General features: G+C 37.6%; 1 protein-coding gene across 7 annotated transcripts in view; it reads left to right on the plus strand.

Moving 5' to 3' along the window:
• Window positions 1–20,878, plus strand: part of ATRX (ATRX chromatin remodeler) — a 345,341-nt gene that overhangs the window by 260,024 nt on the left and 64,439 nt on the right. For all 7 annotated transcript variants that reach the window (XM_040630434.1, XM_040630447.1, XM_040630441.1 and 4 more), the window contains one exon: window positions 3,733–3,839. In XM_040630434.1, the coding sequence (XP_040486368.1) occupies window positions 3,733–3,839 (107 nt within the window). The remainder of the gene's footprint in view (window positions 1–3,732; window positions 3,840–20,878) is intronic.

Consider the following 20,878-nt stretch of genomic DNA (forward strand, 5'->3'; position numbering starts at 1 on the left):
TACTATATTCTATATTTTATTGTACTTTCTTTATTACATATTGGTTTATCTATCCATCTTATTTTCCTGATGCCTTTCAATGTAGGTTGCAGACATCAGTACTACTGTTTCAATTGTCTCCTCTTCAAAAAATGGTGGGTTCATCTCTCTTGTCACTTTTAGCTTTTTCTTCTGAGTTCATTGAGCTATTCTTTGTATGGCATAATTTCAGTCCTGGCCATATGGTCTTGAACATACTTCAGTTTTTTTTACCACCCATCTCAAAATATGGTCATAGTAAAACAAAAACAAAAAACTTCAGCTGAGTTTTGATTAACACAGAGTTAAAGTGAAGCTGGTTCTTGTTTATTCTGGATGGTATACTTCCATTCATGCAGTCGAATAGAGGTTTTCTAACATCTGAATAACACTATTGGTTCATATTAAACTTATGGTCAACTGAGACTTTCATTTTTTTTTTAAAGAAGAACTGGTGTCAAATCAGATTCCTCTGTTCCCTATTTGTGCAGTTGATCTTTTGATCTAAGTGAAAACTTGATATTTCATAGGGCAAGAGATAAATGAATTTTAGTGATTTTTTAGCTAGTGGTGTGTTGATAAATGTTTGACAACTGACTCTTCAAAAAATGATAATAGAGAAAGCAAAGAAGCACATAAAGCCCTAATTTGTAACATTTGCTGATATCCATGGTAAAATACTCTTATTGGGGCCAATTTTAAGCTACCAACAGTGGTGGTAAGAAATGCTAACAATCTACTTTCCTCTTTCAAGCAAGTTACGGCTAATTCCAGTACACTACTGGTTTTAGCCCAGCCCTTCTGACTTGTTTTCTGTCATTTAAGCATTAAATTTTGATTGAATTTTAATTTCCAGATTTTTTGATATATATGAATTTGATTTGTATTGCTTCTCTATTTTCATATGGGTCATTAATAAAATAGATAAAGCCAAAATAGTTTATACAAGAATGAAAATTATTACCAATCAGGGCAGTAATTGCTCATGTTATCTGCAATTAGAAAAAGTTAAGAGATAACCGTTAGTATGTAGCTACTTAGTCCTAATAACACCTTTTTCATAGTGAGATTTTTCTGAGCTCAGTGGTTCCCAGAACCAGCCTTTTTTTTTTTAAGATTTTATTTATTTATTCGACAGGATAGAGACAGCCAGCGAGAGAGGGAACACAAGCAGGGGGAGTGGGAGAGGAAGAAGCAGGCTCATAGCGGAGGAGCCTGATGTGGGGCTCGATCCCAGAACGCCGGGATCACGCCCTGAGCCGAAGGCAGACGCTTAACCGCTGTGCCACCCAGGCGCCCCAGTGCCACCCAGGCGCCCCCCAGAACCAGCCTTAATGCAGACTCAGGTCAACCTTTTTCCAGAATAGTACCCCGAATTCCAGATTAATTCCAGTTAAATAAATAATTAGTAAAGAATTTAAGTTTCCCAGTTATAGGAACTGCCAAAAACTTAATTTGTAGCTCAAAAAGAATTGATTCAATAAATTGTTTGATTCTAGGAAACATAATCTACTGAGGTATCAAGACTGTTGGTCATTTACACTAGTGCTAGGAAAAAATTCATTTCCTTACCAGTATTCTAGGAGTACCAACTGGGAGACAGTAGATCCCCATAGTGCAGAGTTTAGGAAGTCATACAATAGCCAATGCACATGTTATAAACTCCAGCCGCTGTTTCATAACTTGAGTTGTTCTTTTCAGTTCTACTAAATCTGAAGACCTCAAGGAATGAGTGTTGAAGGATCTTCTGGAGTCATAAAAGCATCTCTCTCCTATAGTACATCTTTCAGAATCAAATAAAACCAATCTGCTTGGACAGGTGTCTAGTTCCTTGTTTGCATATATAAGGGAGAGAATGAGCACTCCTTTATCCTTTATTCTCTTTGTAGATTTTTTTCATTTCCTGTGTATAATTATGTCCACTTTCCACCAGTGGGATAGATAAGAGCAGTGGTTTTGAAACTTCCTCAGAGCCCATGAAAGTTGGTGAAAAGAAGGCTAGAGCAGAGGCTGAGGGGCCAGTGACACTTTTACCTTCTTCTTCTCCAAGGCCTAAAGCACCCTGCTTTATTTGTTTGTTTAAAAAGATTTTTTTTTATTTGAGAAAGAGAGCATGAGTGGGGGGTGGGTGGGAGGTGGCCAGAGAGAGAGGAAGAGAGAATCTCAAGCAGACTCCCCATTGAGTGTGGAGCCTGACCTGGGCTCGATCTCACAACCCTGAGATCATGACCTAAGCCAAAATCAGAGCCAGACGCTTAACCAACTCAGCCACCCAGGCGCCTTTTTATTGTTTGTTTATTATATATTTAAAGTTTTTATTTAAATTCAAGTTAGTTAACATACAGTGTAATGTTAGTTTCCTGTTAAATAGATGGTGGGGATTAAAGAGTGCACTTGTGATGAGCACCAGATGTTGTATGGAAGTGTTGAATCACTATATTTTACACCTGAAATTATTTATTACATTTTAATACCACATAAGGCTTTATGTGAACAAATAGTTTTCATGGCTCCAAACAGGAGTTAGAAAACTACTGGGATGGAGAATCAGGAATCTGCAGACATATTTGAAATGGAACAGCAAAGTGTTTTAGAATGTTTACAAGTCTAAAATTACTCAAATACTTTTAATAGACTTTTTTCTCATATTCTCTAGTTTCTTTTGTACAGTAAAAGTTTTTAATTTTGATGAAATCCACTTTATCAACTTTTTTCCGCCATAAATCATGTTTTTGGTGTTAGTCTAAGAATTGTCTAACCCAGAGTTATGATTTTCTTCCTTGCGTTTTTCTAAACATTTTAGTTTTACATTTATTTATTTTTTTATAATAATATTTTTTATTATAGTATGTTAGTCACCATACAGTAGTACATCCCCGGTTTTTGATGTAAAGTTCCACGATTCATCAGTTGTGTATAACACCCAGTGCACCATGTAATACGTGCCCTCCTTACTACCCATCACCAGCCTATCCCATTCCCCCACCCCCCTCCCCTCTGAAGCCCTCAGTTGGTAATCAGAAGGGGGAATGAAGCATGAGAGACTATGGACTCTGAGATACAGTTTTACATTTTAAAATTAGATTTATACTCCATTTTGAATTACTTTTTCTATAAAGTGTGAGGTTTAAGCCAAAGTTCTTTTTTTTTTTTTTTTGCGTATGAATGTTGAATTTTGCCAAGTCCATTGTTGAAAAGATTATCCTTTTTCCACTGAATTGCCTTTGCTTCTTTGTGAAAAACCATTTAGCTGACTATATTGTGTGGCTCTATATCTGGACCCCAAATTCTGTTCCATCAGTTTGTGCTTGTCCCTTAATCAGTATTACACTGTGCTGATTACTCTAGCTTTTCAAGTGTTGAAATCATGTAGAGTTAGGCCTCCAACTTTTTCAAAGTTGTTTTGGCTCCCCTGTGTGCTCAGCATTTTCATATAAACTTTATAGAATCAGCTTGTTAATTTCTCAAAAATCCTGCTGTGGTTTTGATTAGAATTGTGTTGAATTCATGTATATTTTTCAATCGCTATAATAGATGCTTCTAAATATTTGTTAAAAAATAAATATTTGCTGACTGGTTGAAGAAACAAATGAATAAATTAGTAATAAAAACAATAAAAAAAGAATTGTGTTGAATTTGTAAGTCAATTTGGAAAGAAGTAATATCTGTACTATGTGACCCTTCTAATCCATGAACACTAATCCATTTTTTTAGCCTTGTTTTCAGCCAGTCTCTCATATCTCTGGACTTGATTGAAGATTTTCTTGAATTGGCCAGTAGGGAAAAGACAGAAGATAAAGATAAACCTCTTATTTATAAAGGTGAGTTACAAACGTTTCTGTATCATAATTTTTGAAACCTTTATTTAAACGTATTATATAAACATTTTAACAATAAAAGAAAAAATACTCCCCAGACATACAACTTTAATATATCCATTTTTTTCTGTACATTCTTCTTGTCCTTATCTACATTAACATGGTCTTTATTGTTGCAGTTGTAACATGAAATAAGATTTTTTGTTCTTATAAAGGGCTTTATTGAAATAATTCACATATCATGCAGTTCATCCATTTTAAGTGAAAAATTCAGTGGTTTTTAGTATTTTCATAGAGTTCTGCAACTATCACCACAATTTTCAACCTTTTTAATCACCACCAAAGAAACCCTGTACCCTTTAGCTATTACCCTCCTAGCCCTGCCTTCCACCTCTTCAAATCTTAAGCAGTCACTAATCAATCTACTTTCTGTTTCTACAGACTGACCTGTTCTGAAACTTTCATGTAAATGGATTCATATAATATGTGGTCTTCTGTGACTGGCTTCTTTCAGAGTTCTTCCATGTTGTAGCATGTGTCAGTACTTCATTCATTAGGCCATAAAGATCTAATAATATTCCATTGTACGGATAATACCTACATTTTGATTATCCATTTATTCATTCATAGATATCTAGGTTGTTTTCACCTTCTGACTATTGTGAGTAGTGCTGTGATAAATACTTGTATGCAAGTTTTTATTTATTTAAGCATCTGTTTTCACTTCATTTGGAAATATACTTAGGAATGGAATTATTGGGTCATGTGGTAATTTTAACTTATTGAGGAACCACCAAACTGTTTTCCATACTGGCTGCATGATTTTACATTTCCACAAGCAGTGTATAAGGGTTCCAGTTTCTCCACATCTTTACCAATAGTTACCTTCTGTTTTGTTTTGTTTTGTTTTGTTTTATTACAGGTATACCTCAGAGGTATTGTGGGTTTGGTTCCAGACCACTGCAATAATGTGAATACTTCAATAAAGGGAGTTGAATTAGTTTTTTTGGTTTCCCAGTGCATATAAAAGTTCTATTTACACTGTACTATAGTCTGTTAAGTGTGCAATAGCATTATATCTTAAATATATATATATACCTTAATTAAAAAATACTTTATTGCTAAAAGATGTCAACCATCATCTGAGTTTTCAGCAAGTTGTAATTTTTTGCTGGTGGAGGATTTTGCCATGATGTTGATGGCTGCTGACTGATCAGGGTGGTGGTTGCTGAAGATTGAGGTGACTGTGGCAATTTCTTAAAATAAGACAACAGTGAAGTTTGCTGCATCGATTGACCCTTCTTTTCACAAATGATTTCTGTGTAGCACGCAATGCTGTTTGATAACATTTTACCCATAGTAGAACTTCTTTCAAAATTGGAGTCATGTCAGTCCTCTCAAACTCTGCCTCTACTTTATCAAATAAGTTTTTATAATACTCTAAATCTTTTGTTGTCATTTCAGTAATCTTTACGGCATCTTCACCAGGACTAGATTCCACCTTAAGAAACCACTTTCTTTGCTCACCTGTAAGAGGCAACTCCTCATCTGTTCAAGTTTTGTCATGACGTTGTAGCAATTCAGTCCTGTCTTCAGGCTTCACTTCTAATTCTAGGTCTCTTGCTATTTCAGCCACATCTGCAGTTACTTCCTCCTCTCAAAGTCATCCATGAGGGTTGGATTCAACTTCTTACAAACTCCTGTTAATGTTGGTATTTTGACCTCTTCCCATGAATCACAAATATTCTTTTTTTAAAAGGAATTAGAAGTACTTATATTAAGAAAAGTATGAAGCTCTCCCTGCAGACATAAATGAACAAATATGGAGGTAGTTTCAGGTTCTAGCATGGGAAATGTTAATAAGGATGCCAATATTCCTGATATTATTTCATCATCAATGCTATTTCAGTAAATCAAAATTGCAATAGAATTTTTAAGTGGAAATAATCTTTACAAAAAGAGCCTTTCTTGTGCGTATGTGCCTAGAGGAGGCCGAATGAACTTCCCTCTGGGAAGAGGGGGCACTCAGAAGTCATTGAGCTGGACCAAGAGCACTTTTTCCTCCTATGGTTCTCCGAGATTGTGTAGTCTTCAGGGAGTGGAGTTCATGGACCAGTTCAGCTAATTATGAGCTCTGCATCCACGTCTCCAGGCCACAATTCCACAATCAGTCCGTGTCTCCAGCCTTCCAGGTTGCCAGTCCCTGTCTAGTGGGCTTCATACCTGTGTCTCCTCCCAGAGGAGTAATCTCCACCAAGAGGCCTGGCCTGAGTCTGTCTGTCTGCCAGTCCTAAGGACAGACCCTCAGCCATTGTTGTTCACCAGGTAGGAGAGGGGCAGCCCCCTTCCTCCTTGCTCATGCACCAGCAAAGTCACAGTGCAGCCAGCGATGCCATAGGCGACAGTGGATGGAGAAGGGGCTGGGCGACTGAATCACAAATGTTCTTAATAGCATCTAGAATGGTGAATCCTTTCCAGAAGGTTTTCAATTTACTTTCCCTAGATCCATCAGAGGAGTCACCATTGATGGTAGCTATAGCTTTACAAAATGTATTTCTTAAATAATAAAACTTGAATGTTGAAATTACTCCTTGATCTATGGGCTGCAGAATGGATGTTGTGTTACTAGACATGAAAACAACATTAATCTTGTGTACACCTCCATCAGACTTCTTGGGTGATGAGGTACATTGTCAGTGAGCAGTAATATTTTGAAAGAAGTCCTTTTTTCTGAGCAGTAGGTCTCAACAGTGGGCTTAAAATATTTGGTAAACCATGTCAAAAACAGATGTGCTGTCATCCAGCTCTTGTTCTCTTTATAGAACACAGAGAGGGTAGATTTAACATAATTCTTAAGGCACCTAGGATTTTCAGAATGGTAAATGAGCATTGGCTTCAACTTAAAGTCACCAGCTGCATTAGCCCTTAAGAAGAGAGTCAGCCTGACCTTTGAGCTTTGAAGCCAGGTATTGACTTCTCTCTGGCTGTGAAAGTCATAGATGACATCTTCTAATGGAAGGCTGTTTGTCTACATAGAAAATTCTATTGTTTAGTATAGCCCCTTTCATTAATTATCTTAGCTAGATCTTCTGGATAACTTGCTGCAGCTTTTACATTAGCACTTGTTGCTTCACCTTGCACTTCTCTGTTATGGAGACCACTTTCTTTACACCTCATGAATCAACGTCTGCTTGTTTTAAACTTTTATTCTGTAACTTCCTCACCTCTCTCAGCCTTCATAGAACTGGAGAGAGTTAGGGACTTGCTCTGGATTAGGCTTTGCCTTAGGAAATGTCGTGACTGGTTTGATCTTCTGTCCAGACCACTAAAACTTTCCATATCAGCAATAGGACTGTTTTGCCTTTTTAATCATTCATGTGTTCACTGGAGTAACACTTTTAATTTCCTTCAAGAAGTTTTCCTTTGCATTCACAACTTGGCTAACTGGCACAAGAGGCCTAACTTTAGGCCCATCTCATCTGTCACATGCCTTCCTCATTAAGCTTAATCATTTCTAGCTTTTTTTTTTTTTTTAAGATTTTATTTATTTATTTGACAGGGAGACAGCCAGTGAGAGAGGGAATACAAGCGGGGGGAGTGGGAGAGGAAGAAGCAGGCTCTTAGCAGAGAAGCCTGATGCGGGGCTCAATCCCAGAACGCTGGGATCACGCCCTGAGCCGAAGGCAGACACTTAACGACTGCGCCACCCAGGCGCCCCTCATTTCTAGCTTTTGACTTAAAATGAGATACATGCGACTCTTCCTTTTACTTGAACACCCAGAAGGTGTAGGGTTATTAATCAGCCTAATTTTAATATTGTTGTGTCTTGGGAAATAGGCCTGAAGAGAGGGAGAGAGGTGGGGGGGGGTCAGCTGCTTGGTGGTACAGTCAGAACACACTCATTTATTGGTGAAGTTCTCTGTTTTTAGTGGGTGCAATTTATTGCACCCCAAAATAGTTACAATAGTAATGTCAGATTTTACTGGTCATCATAACAAATGTAATAATAATGATGAAAAAGTTTGAAATATTGTTGGAATTACCAAAATGTGACAGAGACACAAAGTGAGCAAATGCTCCAGTAGACTTGCTCGACGCAGGGTTGCCACAAACGTTCAGTTTGTAAAAACAAAACAAAACGAAACGAAACAAAAAACAAAAAACACACATGGTTATGTGAGAAGTGGCATAAAGCACAATAAAATGAGGCTGCCTGTAAAGCCATCCTAGTGGCCATGAAGTGGTATCTCATTGTGATTTTGGTTTGTATTTCTCTAATGACTAATAATGTTGAGCATCTTTTCATGTTCTTGTTGACTTCTTGTATATCGTTGGAAAAATGTTTATTCAGGTCCTTTGCCCATTTTTGAATTTAGTTATTTGTCTTGTTATTGAGTTGAATTTTTTGGGTTTGTTTTACATTTTCTGCATACCAGGCTCTTATCAGATATATGATTCACAAATATTTTCTCTTATTTTGTGGGTTATCTTTTCACTTTCTTGGTAGTGTCCTTTGGTAGATAGAAGTTCTTCATTTTGATGGAATCCAGGAGATCTATTTTTTCTTTTGTTATTTGTGCTTTTGGTGTTATATCTAAAAAACTGTTGCCAAATCCAAGTTCATGAAGAGTCATCCCTATGCTCCCTCTCCCTTCAAAAAATTATAAAGCTTTAGCTCTTAATATTTAGGCTTTTAATCCATTTTGAGTTGATTTTTATATATCGCATGAGATAAAGGTCCAACATCAATCTTTTGCTGTGGCTGTTCGGTTGTCCTAGCACTATTTCTTGAAAAGACTATTCTTTCCCTATTTAATGGTCTTGGCACCCTTGTTGAAAATCAGTTGATCATACAGACCCATTTCTTGACTCTTAGTTCTATTCCATTGATCTATGTCAGTCCTTGCCAGTATCACACTGCCTTGATTACTACTGTTGCTTTGAAAGTAAATTTTGAAAGTAAGTCCTACTTTATTCCTCTTCAAGATTGTTTTGGCTATTCTGAGTCCCTGGCAATTCCATATGAATTTTAGAATCACCTTGTACATTTCTACAGAGAAATCAGCATAGGGATTCTGGTTAAGATTCTGATAGGGATTACATTGAGTCTGTATTTCATTTTAGGAAGTATTGCCATCTTAATATTAAGTCTTCTGATCCATGAACATAAGAGGTTTTAGCATTTGTTTAGGTCTTTAATTTTCTTTCACCAGTATTTTGTGGTTTTTAGTGTATACATTTTAAATGTCATGTGTTAAATTTATTCTTACTTGTTTTATTCTTTTTGATGGTACTGAAAATGGAATTTTCTTAATTATATTTTTGGATTCTTCCCGGTAAATGTTTAAAAAATTGAGTTTTGTATATTAACTCATTTATTAGTCCTAATAGTTTTTAAGTGGATATTTAAAGGATTTTCCATTTACAGGATCATATCATTTACAATTAGAGATAATTTACTTTTTCCTTTCCAATGTGGATTACTTCTATTTCTTTTTCTTGCCCAATTTCCGTGGTTAGTACCTCTAGTACAGTGAAGTGGCAAGAGCAAACATCCTTTTCTTGTTCTGAATCTTGGGGGGAAAGCATCTGATCTTTCCCCATTAGAATGGTGTTATTTGCAGTTTTTTCATAATGCTGTTTATCAAATTGAAGAAGTTCCCTTCTATTTCCAGTTTTTAATTTTTTTTTTATCATGAACGGTATTGGATATTGTCAAATGCTATCTCTCATCTATTGAGATGATCATACGGGTTTTTAAAATTCTACTGATCTGGTGCATTACTTTTAAAAAAATTTTTTTTATTATATTAGTCACCATACAGTACATCCCTGGTTTCTGATGTAAAGTTCAATGATTCATTAGTTGCGTATAACACCCAGTGCACCATGCAATACGTGCCCTCTCCACCACCCATCACCAGCCTATCCCATTCCCCCACCCCCCTCCCCTCTGAAGCCCTCAGTTTGTTTCTCAGACTCCATAGTCTCTCATGCTTCATTCCCCCTTCTGATTACCCCCCCTTTCTTTATCCCTTTCTTCCCCTACCGATTTCCTAGTTCTTATGTTCCATAGATGAGAGAAATCATATGATAATTGTCTTTCTCTGCTTGACTTATTTCACTTGGCATTATCTCCTCTAGTGCCGTCCATGTTGTAGCAAATGTAGAGAACTTGTTCTTTCTGATAGCTGAGTAATATTCCATTGTATATATGGACCACAACTTCTTAATCCAGTCATCTGTTGAAGGGCATCTCGGCTCCTTCCACGATTTAGCTATTGTGGACATTGCTGCTATAAACATTGGGGTGCATATGGCCTTTCTCTTTACTACGACTATATCGTTGGGGTAAACACCCAGTAGTGCAATGGCTGGATCATAGGGTAGCTCAATTTTTAACTTTTTAAGGGACCTCCACACTGTTTTCCAGAGTGGCTGTACCAACTTGCATTCCCACCAACAATGTAGGAGGGTTCCCCTTTCTCCACATCCTCTCCAACAATTGTTGTTTCTTGCCTTGTCTATTTTTGCCATTCTAACTGGCGTAAGGTGGTATCTCAGTGTGGTTTTGATTTGAATTTCCCTGATGGCTAATGATGTTGAACATTTTTTCATGTGTCTGTTAGCCATTTGTATGTCTTCATTGGAAAAGTGTCTGTTCATATCTTCTGCCCATTTTTTGATTTGTTTATTTGTTTCTCGTGTATTGAGTTTGAGAAGTTCTTTGTAGATCTTGGATACCAGTCCTTTATCTGTAGTGTCATTTGCAAATATCTTCTCCCATTCCGTGGGCTGCCTCTTAGTTTTTCTGACTGTTTCCTTGGATGTGCAGAAACTTTTAATCTTGATGAAGTCCCATAAATTCATTTTATCTTTTGTTTCTCTTGCCTTTGGGGATGTGTCATGAAAAAGGTTGCTTTGGCCGATGTCGTAGAGGTTGCTGCCTATGTTCTCCTCTAGAATTTTGATGGATTCCTGTCTCACATCGAGGTCTTTCATCCATTTGGAGTTTATTTTTGTGTATGGTGTGAGATAGTGGTCAAGTTTCATTCTTTTGCATGTAGCTGTCCAATTTTCCCAGCACCATTTATTGAAGAGACTGTCTTTTTCCCACCGGATGTTTTTTCCTGCTTTATCAAATATTAGTTGCCCAAAGAGCCGAGGGTCCATTTCTGGGCTCTCTATTCTGTTCCATTGGTCTATGTGTCTGTTTTTGTGCCAGTACCATGCTGTCTTTGTGATCACAGCTTTGTAGTACAGCTCGAAATCCGGCATTGTGATGCCCCCAGCTTTGTTTTTCCTTTTCAACAGTTCCTTGGAGATTCGGGGCCTTTTCTGTTTCCATACAAATTTAAGGACTGTTTGTTCCAGTTCTTTGAAAAATGTCCTTGGTATTTTGATCGGGATAGCATTGAAAGTGTAGATTGCTCTGGGTAGCATGGACATTTTAACTATGTTAATTCTTCCAATCCATGAGCATGGAATATCTTTCCATCTTTTTATGTCTTCCTCAATGTCTTTCAAGAGTGATTTATAGTTCCTAGAATATAGGTCCTTTACGTCTCTGGTTAAGTTAATTCCAAGGTAACGTATGGTTTTTGGTGCTATTGTAAATGGGATGGATTCCCTAATTTCTCTTTCTTCGGTCTCGTTATTCGTGTATAGAAATGCAACTGATTTCTGAGCATTGATTTTGTATCCTGCCACATTACTGAATTGCTCTATAACTTCTAATAGTTTGGGAGTGGCTTCTTTTGGGTTTTCCATATAGAGTATCATGTCATCTGTGAAGAGAGACATTTTGACTTGTTCTTTGCCGATTTGGATACCTTTTATCCCTTTTTGTTGTCTGATTGCTCTTCCAAGGAATTCTAGACTATGTTGTATAATAGTGGCGAGAGTGGGCATCCTTGTCGTGTTCCTGATCTTAAGGGAAAGGCTTCCAGCTTTTCCCCATTGAGAATGATATTTGCTGTAGGCTTTTCATAGATGGTTTTTATGAGATTGAGGAATGTACCCTCTATCTGTACACTCTGAAGGGTTTTAATCAGGAAAGGATGCTGTATTTTGTCAAATGCTTTTTCTGCATCTGTTGAGAGAATCGTATGATTTTTGGCTTTTTCCTTCTGGATAAAATCTTTGACACTGATCGATTTGCGAATGTTGAACCACCCTTGCATCCCAGCGATGAGTCCCACTTGGTCATGATGGATAATCCTTTTAATGTACTGTTGGATTCTGTTAGCCAAGATCTTGTTGAGGATTTTGGCGTCCATGTTTATTAGGGAAATCGGTCTGTAATTCTCTTTTTTGATGGGGACTTTGCCTGGTTTGGAGATCAAGGTAATATTGGCCTCATAGAATGAGTTTGGTAGCTTTCCTTCTGTTTCTATTTTTTGAAATAGCTTTAGGAGAATAGGTATTATTTCTTCTTTGAATGTTTGGTAGAATTCCCCAGGAAAACCGTCCAGGCCTGGAGTTTTGGTATTTGGAAGGTTGTTTATCACTGACTCAATCTCTTCATAATTAATTGGCCTGTTAAAAAATCAATTTCTTTCTGTTTCAGTCTAGGTAGTTCATAGGTTTCCAGAAAGTCCTCCATCTCTTCCAGATTGCTTAATTTATTGGCATAAAGCTGTTGATAAAAGTTTCTAATAGTCCTACAAATTTCATTGGTGTTGGTTGTGACCTCTCCGTTTTCATTCGTAATTTTATTAATTTGGGTCCTTTCTCTATTCTTTTGGATAAGTCTTGCCAGTGGTCTGACAATTTTATTGATTCTGTCAAAGAACCACCTTCTAGTTCTATTGATCTGCTCTACTGTACTCCTGGTTTCTAATTCATTGCTTTCTTCTCTAATCTTGGTCAACTGCTTCCTCGTGCTGCATGGATTAGGTCTGTCCCTCTGTTGCTATTCCAGCTTCTTGAGGTGAGAAAAATAAAAACTGCATTTTAGATTTTTGTATTCTTTTGAGTGAGGCTTGGATGGCTATGTATTTTCCTCTTAGGACTGCCTTTGCAGTGTCCCATAGGTTGTGGACCGTTGTGTTTTTATTTAGGTCTCCATAAATTGTTTAAATTGATTTTTGATTTTCTGGTTTATCGAGTCATTCCTGAGCAGGATGGTTCTTAGTCTCCAAGTGTTTGAGTTTCTTCCAAATTTTTCCTTGTGCTTGAGTTCCAATTTCAAAGCGTTGTGGTCTGAGAATATGCAGGGAACAATTTCAGTCTTTTGGTGTCAGTTGAGACCTGTTTTGTGTCCCAGAACATGGTCTATTCTTGAGAGTGTTCCATGGGCATTAGAATAGAATGAGTATTCTTTGGTTCTGGGGTGTAGTGTTCTATATATATCTGTGAGGTCGAGCTCGTCGAGTATGGCATTCAAAGCCCTTGTTTCTTTGTTGATTTTTTGCATGGGTGTTCTTTCTATTTCTGATAGTGGAGTGTTGAGGTCCCCAATTATTACCGTATTTTTCTCTATATTTCTCTTTATTCTGGTTAAGAGTTGGCTTGTGTATCTTGCTGCTCCCCTGTTGGGGGCATATATATTTATAATTGTCATATCCACTTGTTGGGTACATCCTTTAAGGATAATATAGTGCCTTTCTGTGTCTCTAACTATAGTCTTTAGTTTAAAATCCAATCTGTCTGATATGAGAATTGCTACCCCAGCTTTCTTTTGAGGTCCATTGGCGTGAAAGATGATATTCCATCCCTTTACTTTCAGTCTGTATGTATCCTTAGATTCAAAATGAGTCTCTTGTAGACAGCAAATGGATGGGTCATGTCTTTTTATCCAATCTGCAACCCTGTGGTGTTTTATGGGAGCTCTTAGGCCATTTACATTGAGACTGATTATTGAGAGATAGTATTTTAATGATGCCATGTTGCCAGTAAAGTCTTTGTTTCTATCGATTGTGACTTTCTGTTGTGTATCACTTTTGGGGCTTTTTTACCTTTATAGAACCCCCCCTTAATATCTCCTGTAGGGCTGGTTTCGTGGTTACGAAATTGGTCAATGACTGGCGATTCTGGAAGGTCTTTATTTCTCCATCCTTCTGAATGACAGCCTTGCTGGATAAAGGATCCTTGGCTGCATGTTTTTCTCTGAAAGAGCTTTAAAAATGCCCCCCCAACCCTTTCTCTCATTCCAGGTCTGTGTAGACAGGTCTGACATAATTCTGATACCTTTGCCTTGGTACGTGAGAAATTTCTTTGCCCTGGCCGCTTTCAATACTGTATCCCTGGATCTGATATTTGCAAATTGCACTATGATGTGACGTGGCATTGGTTTGTCGTGGTTGAGCTTGGGAGGGGCCCTCTCTGCCTCTTGGACACGAATGCTTGTTTCCCTTGCTAGATTAGGGAAGTTTTCAGCTACAATTTGTTCAAATATCTCTTCTAGACCTCTGTTTTTCTCCACCCCCTCGGGGATGCCAATGATTCTGACATTGGAACATTTCATTGGGTCAGTAATTTCCCGTAACCTACATTCATGAGCGTGGATTTTTTTGAGTCCAGATTCTATTTTAGCTTTTTCTTTTACTAACCCATCCTCCAATTCGCTGATACGTTCTTCTGTCTCATTCACCCTGGCCGTCAGAGCCTCTAGTTTTGACTGCATTTGGCTCATAGAATTTTTAATTTCTGCCAGATTCGCTCTCAGTTCTGCCCTTAGAGATTCTGTATTCTCACTAACATTTTCGTTAATACTTTTTTCAAGTCTACAGGTCATCTTGACCATTGTTACTCTGAATTCCATTTCTGATAATTTGATTATATGCATATCCATTAGTTCTGTGGCAGAGGCCACAGACTAATTGCCTTTTCTTTGCTGGGGGGGATTTCTCCTTCTCGTCATTCTGATGAGGAGAGGTTGTGGGGTTGTCCAGAGCCCAAATTATTGACCGGGACCCAGGCCGTGCACCCTTGTTTTATAGGGATCTTAGGGATGTGGGCTTCTTGATTTTTCAGCCTCCCTTCTGGGTGAGGGTCCTTCCACACCAATACTCAGGTAACCCTGTTTGGGTAGAGTCTCCATGTCCCCTGCGAGGTGGGATGGGGATGGGCACACTGTGAGCCGGCATTTCCAGGCTTTTGTTCTCTGGAGGCTTTCCCTGGCGGTTTGCTGTGCCTCTTCTGAGAGTCAGCGCAGCAGTGGCCGAATCTCAGCCTCTGTCTCAGAACAGAGGAATCGCGGACCATTCTCCACTGATGTTCTGGCTACTTTAACTCTGTTACTGTTGGTGCTGCTCAACCCTGCAGCATCCCAGGATGTGCGCCCCACACCCGGCATGCCAACCCTCACTTCCAGGGCCCGTGCGTCTCTGTCCTTTGTGTTTCTAACACTGCCAGCCGCCCCCGTGCACTCCCGGAGCTCCCGGTCTCAGTCTGGTTCCAATGAGCACACCGGAGCTCTGTTTCAGTCTGGTGGCGCACGTTCCCGGCTCACGTTCTCAGTCTGCTCTCTCGTGGGTGCCGGTCCACGAGTCCGCTCGCTCCCCCGTGCAGGTGGCTACCGCTTCCCGGCGCCCGAACGCGGCGGCTCCCTCCCCCTTCCGTTTATCTTCCGATATCTCTGCGCAGTTTCACGGCTCCCTGCTTCATACCTCAGTACTCAGCTCTGGAGATGTTCATTTGTAGAGATCCAGATGTATCTTTCTGCGTCTCAGGCTGATTCCGTGGATGTTCAGGCTGTTCTGGTATGTATCCAACTCGACTCGGTACCGGCTGAAAAAGGGGTCCCCTACTCCTCTGCCATCTTAACTCCCTGGTGCATTAGTTTAAATGTCATATGTTAAACCAACCTTGCATACCTGGGATAAATCCTACTTGGTTATGGTGTATAATTCTCTTTACATGTTGCTGGATTCTGTTCACTAGTATTTTTTTGAGGATTTGTGAATCCTTATTCATAAGATATAATATTTTTCAGTTTTGTTTTCTTCTAATATCCTTGGTTTTGGTACAAGACTAATACTGGCCTCATTTAATGAGTTGGGAAGTATTCCTTTTCCTATTTTTTAAAAAAGATTTTATTTATTTATTTGAGAGAGAGAGAGAGAACACAAGCAGGGGGTGTGGGGGAGGGAGAAGCAGGTTTCCCACTGAGCAGGGAGCCCATTGCGGGGCTTGTTCCCAGGACACCGGAATCGTGACCTGAGCTGAAGGCAGACACTTAACAACTGAGCCACCCTGGTGCTCCATCCTTTTCCTATGTTTTGAAAGAGTTTGGGAAGCATTGGTATGAGTTAAGTGTCTGCCAAAATTTAGCAGTGAAGCCATCTGGACCTGGGTTTTTCTTGTGGGTAGTTTTTATCATCATCATCTTCAACAACAGTATTGTAAAATATATATAACATAAAATTTAACATTTTGTGAGAGTGAAAAAGCAACCTTCCGAATAGGAGAAAACATTTGCAAATCATGTATTTTGTCAGGGGTTAATATTCAGAATACATAAAGAGCTATTATAATTCAACAACAAACAGATAACCTGATTCAAAAAAATGGGCAAAAGATTCAAATGGACATTTCTCTAAAAATAATATACAAGTGACCTACAAGCACATGAAAATATGCCCAACATCATTAATCTTCAGAGAAACGCAAATCAAAACCACAAGGAGATATAACCTCACACTATTAGAATGGCTGCTCTCAAAAAAAAACTCAGTAAATAACAGGTTGGTGATGATATGGAGAATTTGGAACGTTTGTGCATTCTTGGTAGGAATGTAAAATGATACAGTCACTGGGGAAATCAGTATGGCAGTTCCTCAGAAGACTAAAACTAGAATTACATGATCCAACAATACTACTTCTGGGTATATACCCAAAAGAATTGAAAACATGGTCTTAAAAAGATATTTGTACACCCTTATTCATAGCCACATTATTCACAATAATGAAAAGGGAGAAACAATCCAGGTGTATATTGGTGGATGAATGGATAAACAAAATGTGGTATATACACAGTGGAATATTTTTCAGCTCTTGAAGGAAGTTTTGTCACATGCTACAACCCTGAAGACATTATCTTAAGTGAAATAAACCAGCACAAAAAAAGGTGAATACTGTGTGATTTCATTTACTTAGCATATCTAAAGTATTCAGATTCACAGAAACAAAGTAGAATGGTGCTTACTGTGGGGAAGGAGAGAATGGGGAGTTGTTGTTTCGTGGGTATAGAGTTTCAGTTTGCAAGTTTAAAAAGTTCTGGAGATCTGTTAACACAACTGAACTATACACTTAAAATGGTTAAGATGGTAAATTCTATGGCATGTGTTGTGGTGGGTTTTTTTGTTTTGTTTTGTTTTTTTAACCATAATGGAAGAAGTTATATAGCCAGCTGCTAGTGGAGGTCGGGTAAAACAGGAGTTTTTTTTGTTTTGTTTTGTTTTGCACCAAATCTTTCTAGCTGTCTTTTATTAAAAATGCAAATTTTAAAAAACTGATAAAAGATATGGGACAAGAAACTTAAAATTCCCTAATTTGTTTACTCGGCAAGACAGATTTATATATAAAATTAATGGACATTAAATTTTTAAAAAATTGATGAGTACCTACCAACTGTTCTGCCAACAACTAGGAAACACAGTTGTCCCTTTCTTGAGGAATAGTCTAATGGTGAATACAGATATTAAAGACAAAAAAATTAAATGCCCAGGAAATTGAGGGGCAGTATTTCTGTGATTTAAGAAGGAGTTGTTCTAATCTGTCTGCCTCAGACTATCTCAGAAAGCTCCTCAGTATGCCACAACTATATTTCCCCTAATCAATTAATAGAAAAAAAAAGCCAAATTGGGAGGGGAGATACAGGAAGGGAAACAGGTCTTCACCATTTTGATCATTTTTAAGTGTATAGTTCTATGATATTAGGCACACCCATATTACTGTGGAACCATCACCACCATTTTAAAATTTTCACTTTTGCTGGGGAGCAAGTCCATGAAGCTCCTTATGTTGTCATATCAGAAGACCCTCTCCCCATAAATAATTTTGTTTTTTTTTCACTGATTTCATAGACATTTTGAAGTCCCTCCATATATGATGTTATATCACTTTCAGCTCTATAATAATCTGTCCAGTAAAATCATAATTTCTCCATTATTATACATCAGGATTATTATGTGAAATTTTTCACTATTACAGGTAGTCTACTGTAGGTACCTTGATGAGAGTATATTTTTAAAAATTTCTTCAGGTTAAAGAGAGGGAACACCAGCAGAGGGAGTGGGAGAAGGAGAAGCAGGCTTCCCGCTGAGCAGGGAGCCTAATGCGGGGCTTGATCCCAGGACCCTGGGATCATGACTTAAGCCGAAGGCAGACGCTTGATGACTGAGCCACCCAGGCGCCCCTAGTACCATACTGTTTTGATGACTATATCTTTGTAGTATAGTTTGAGATCAGGGAGCATGATACCTCCAGCCTTGTTCTTCTTTCTCAGGGTGGCTTTGACTATTTGGCATCTTTTGTGGTTCTATACAAATTTTAGGATTCTTTGTTCTAGTTCTGTGAAAAAATGTATTGTGACCTTTTCTTTTTTTTGTCTAATGGTACCCTGAGTACTCTTGGAATATAGTGGTATTGTTTTTAATTTTAATTTTCTAATTCTTTTGATGATACTTTCTCTTATTGTAGTCATTTTAAATATATTTATTTTTAGGAAATAAAACCCTAATAACATCCTGTGCAAGTTATAGGCAAGTAGTATCTTTACTTTTAGACAGGTGCATTGGTTGCTTAGGTCACTGTAGTGAAAAGGAGCATTTGCTCTTTATTTGATACTGTACCACATACTATGTCATTGGTTTACTAAGACATTTACCTAGTAAAAAAAGTAGAATTCCTTTTTTTCCCCAAGCAAAATCTTACATGGAATATTAGTACATTGGGCCTGGGTTGCTAAAGAAGTGAAGAATTCTTTCCTCCTTCCCTAACTGGGGTTAAGAGTCATCACTAAGCCACTGCCTCATTAGCACACCTCAAATTAGCTGTTTACAGAACCCATAAAGTATTCTAGGGTTCATTTCATTTTGTAAGTATAGGGTACCTACCACATGCAAGGCACAGTCTAGATGCTAAGGATAAAGAAGCTAACAAAAAAGAACATGTCCCTAACCTCCTAGAGGCTACATGTTTGCTAAGGAAGACCAATAAGAAACAAACAGGAAATGTATAGTTTAAAAATGCAATGGAGAAATAATGAAATACTTTAAAGGTGATAGGGATTTTGGGGGGACAATATGTAAATTGGTCAGGTCAGGCTTTACTGATGTCCCTCACAGAACTGGATATGTAGTAGGTCCATAGTAAATATTTGCTGAACTGTCAGGGTAATACATTGCCCTTACCTGGATATTCTTCAGTTATTTTCCATAGAGAGTCATGCTCTGGTGATGCATTTTTTATGTGCCCATTACATTTAAGTGCTAGGTATATACTGGCACTTTTTATCATTGCCCCCTTCTTTATTTCTTTTTTTTTTCAAGATTTTGTTTATTTATTCGACAGAGATAGAGACAGTCAGCGATAGAGGGAACACAAGCAGGGGGAGTGGGAGAGGAAGAAGCAGGCTCATAGCGGAGGAGCCTGATGTGGGGCTCGATCCCAGAACGCCGGGATCACGCCCTGAGCCGAAGGCAGACGCTTAACTGCTGTGCCACCCAGGCGCTCCCCCCTTCTTTATTTCTAAGGCCCCTCCTTATTGATATGTCTTTAACATATATATGGGTAGTGTATATATGTGTTCCTTATTTGACTATGGTTAAGTATAATGTTGGCTTAAATTGATTTTTCTGATATCTATTATTAGTTTTATTAGTTCAGTTCAATGTTCTGGCAGTGCTTCATTATCTGAAAGACAAAGTACCAGAAAAGTTTTATCAATTTATTCTATCATGAATAAATGGAAAATGCCCATTTTACTATATACTGTAGTACTATAATTACATTTTCCCCATCTTTAATGGGTAAAAACAATTGTCATTGTTTTAATTTGTATTTTTCTGACCACTGGCAAGGTTGAATATTTTTCCATATGGTTTAGTTTATATTTAATTTAATAAATTATCTTCAGCAAACATTAAACTATTAATCAGTTCAGTTTATCTTTTGTATCACTACTACTACTACTACTACTACTACTACTACTACTACTACAGTATACTGGACATTAAACTAGGCTCAAGAGGTATTATAGGAAATCATGTTATAGAGATGATCACATATAAATGTGCCCTAGTAGAGACAGATACAATTAGATATGGGATCTTGGGTGATAATATTAAGTACTCAGTGAGCTTAATTACTATGTGACAGGCACTGTTCTAAGGGGTTTTTTTCCTTATATCAACTCATTTAAAAAGACACTAACCCTATGTAGTAGGTGCTCAGCTTATCTCCATTTCTAGAGATAAACACATTTTCACATTTTTCTAAATGAAAATGCTAATAAATGGTGAACCTGTGATTTTTTTAAAAAATCTATATTTTTGGTGACTAACCTGTGCTGACTTTATCACTTTTTAAGTGTTGGAGCAGAGAAAGGTGAGTATGTTGAAATACTTGAAAAATATTAATATCATATTTTATTTATTTATGATTAGCATATTAACTTTAATAATTACCCTGTTCAGGTGAACAATTAATGAAAATGTGACTCCAGCCTCTCTTTTATCCGACCATCTATCTCAAATTCTTTTTTCTTTAGCTGTGTATGCCTTTTTTTTCCAATTGAAAGAAAAAAAAAAAAACATAGATAAATAAATAGACTTTCTTACCAATTGCCAAATTTTCAGCAAGGAAATTCCAAGTTTTCAATATAAGTAAAGATATAGGTAAGTAATAAACATGTTGAAAAGCACCTTTTAAACTAAGTACTAAATTTAAGTAAAATGTTTGCTGAAAGATCTAAATCTCAGTTTTGTCAACTTGTTTTTATGTTAAGATTCTAGGATGTGACTCTGGAGGGGAAATAGTAATATTATGTTTACAATTAAAAGAACTGGAATGGAAATTATGTATAATAAAATATA

Source organism: Ursus maritimus, assembly GCF_017311325.1.
Source record: "Ursus maritimus isolate PB19 chromosome X unlocalized genomic scaffold, ASM1731132v1 scaffold_X1, whole genome shotgun sequence".
Taxonomy (NCBI): domain Eukaryota; kingdom Metazoa; phylum Chordata; class Mammalia; order Carnivora; family Ursidae; genus Ursus; species Ursus maritimus.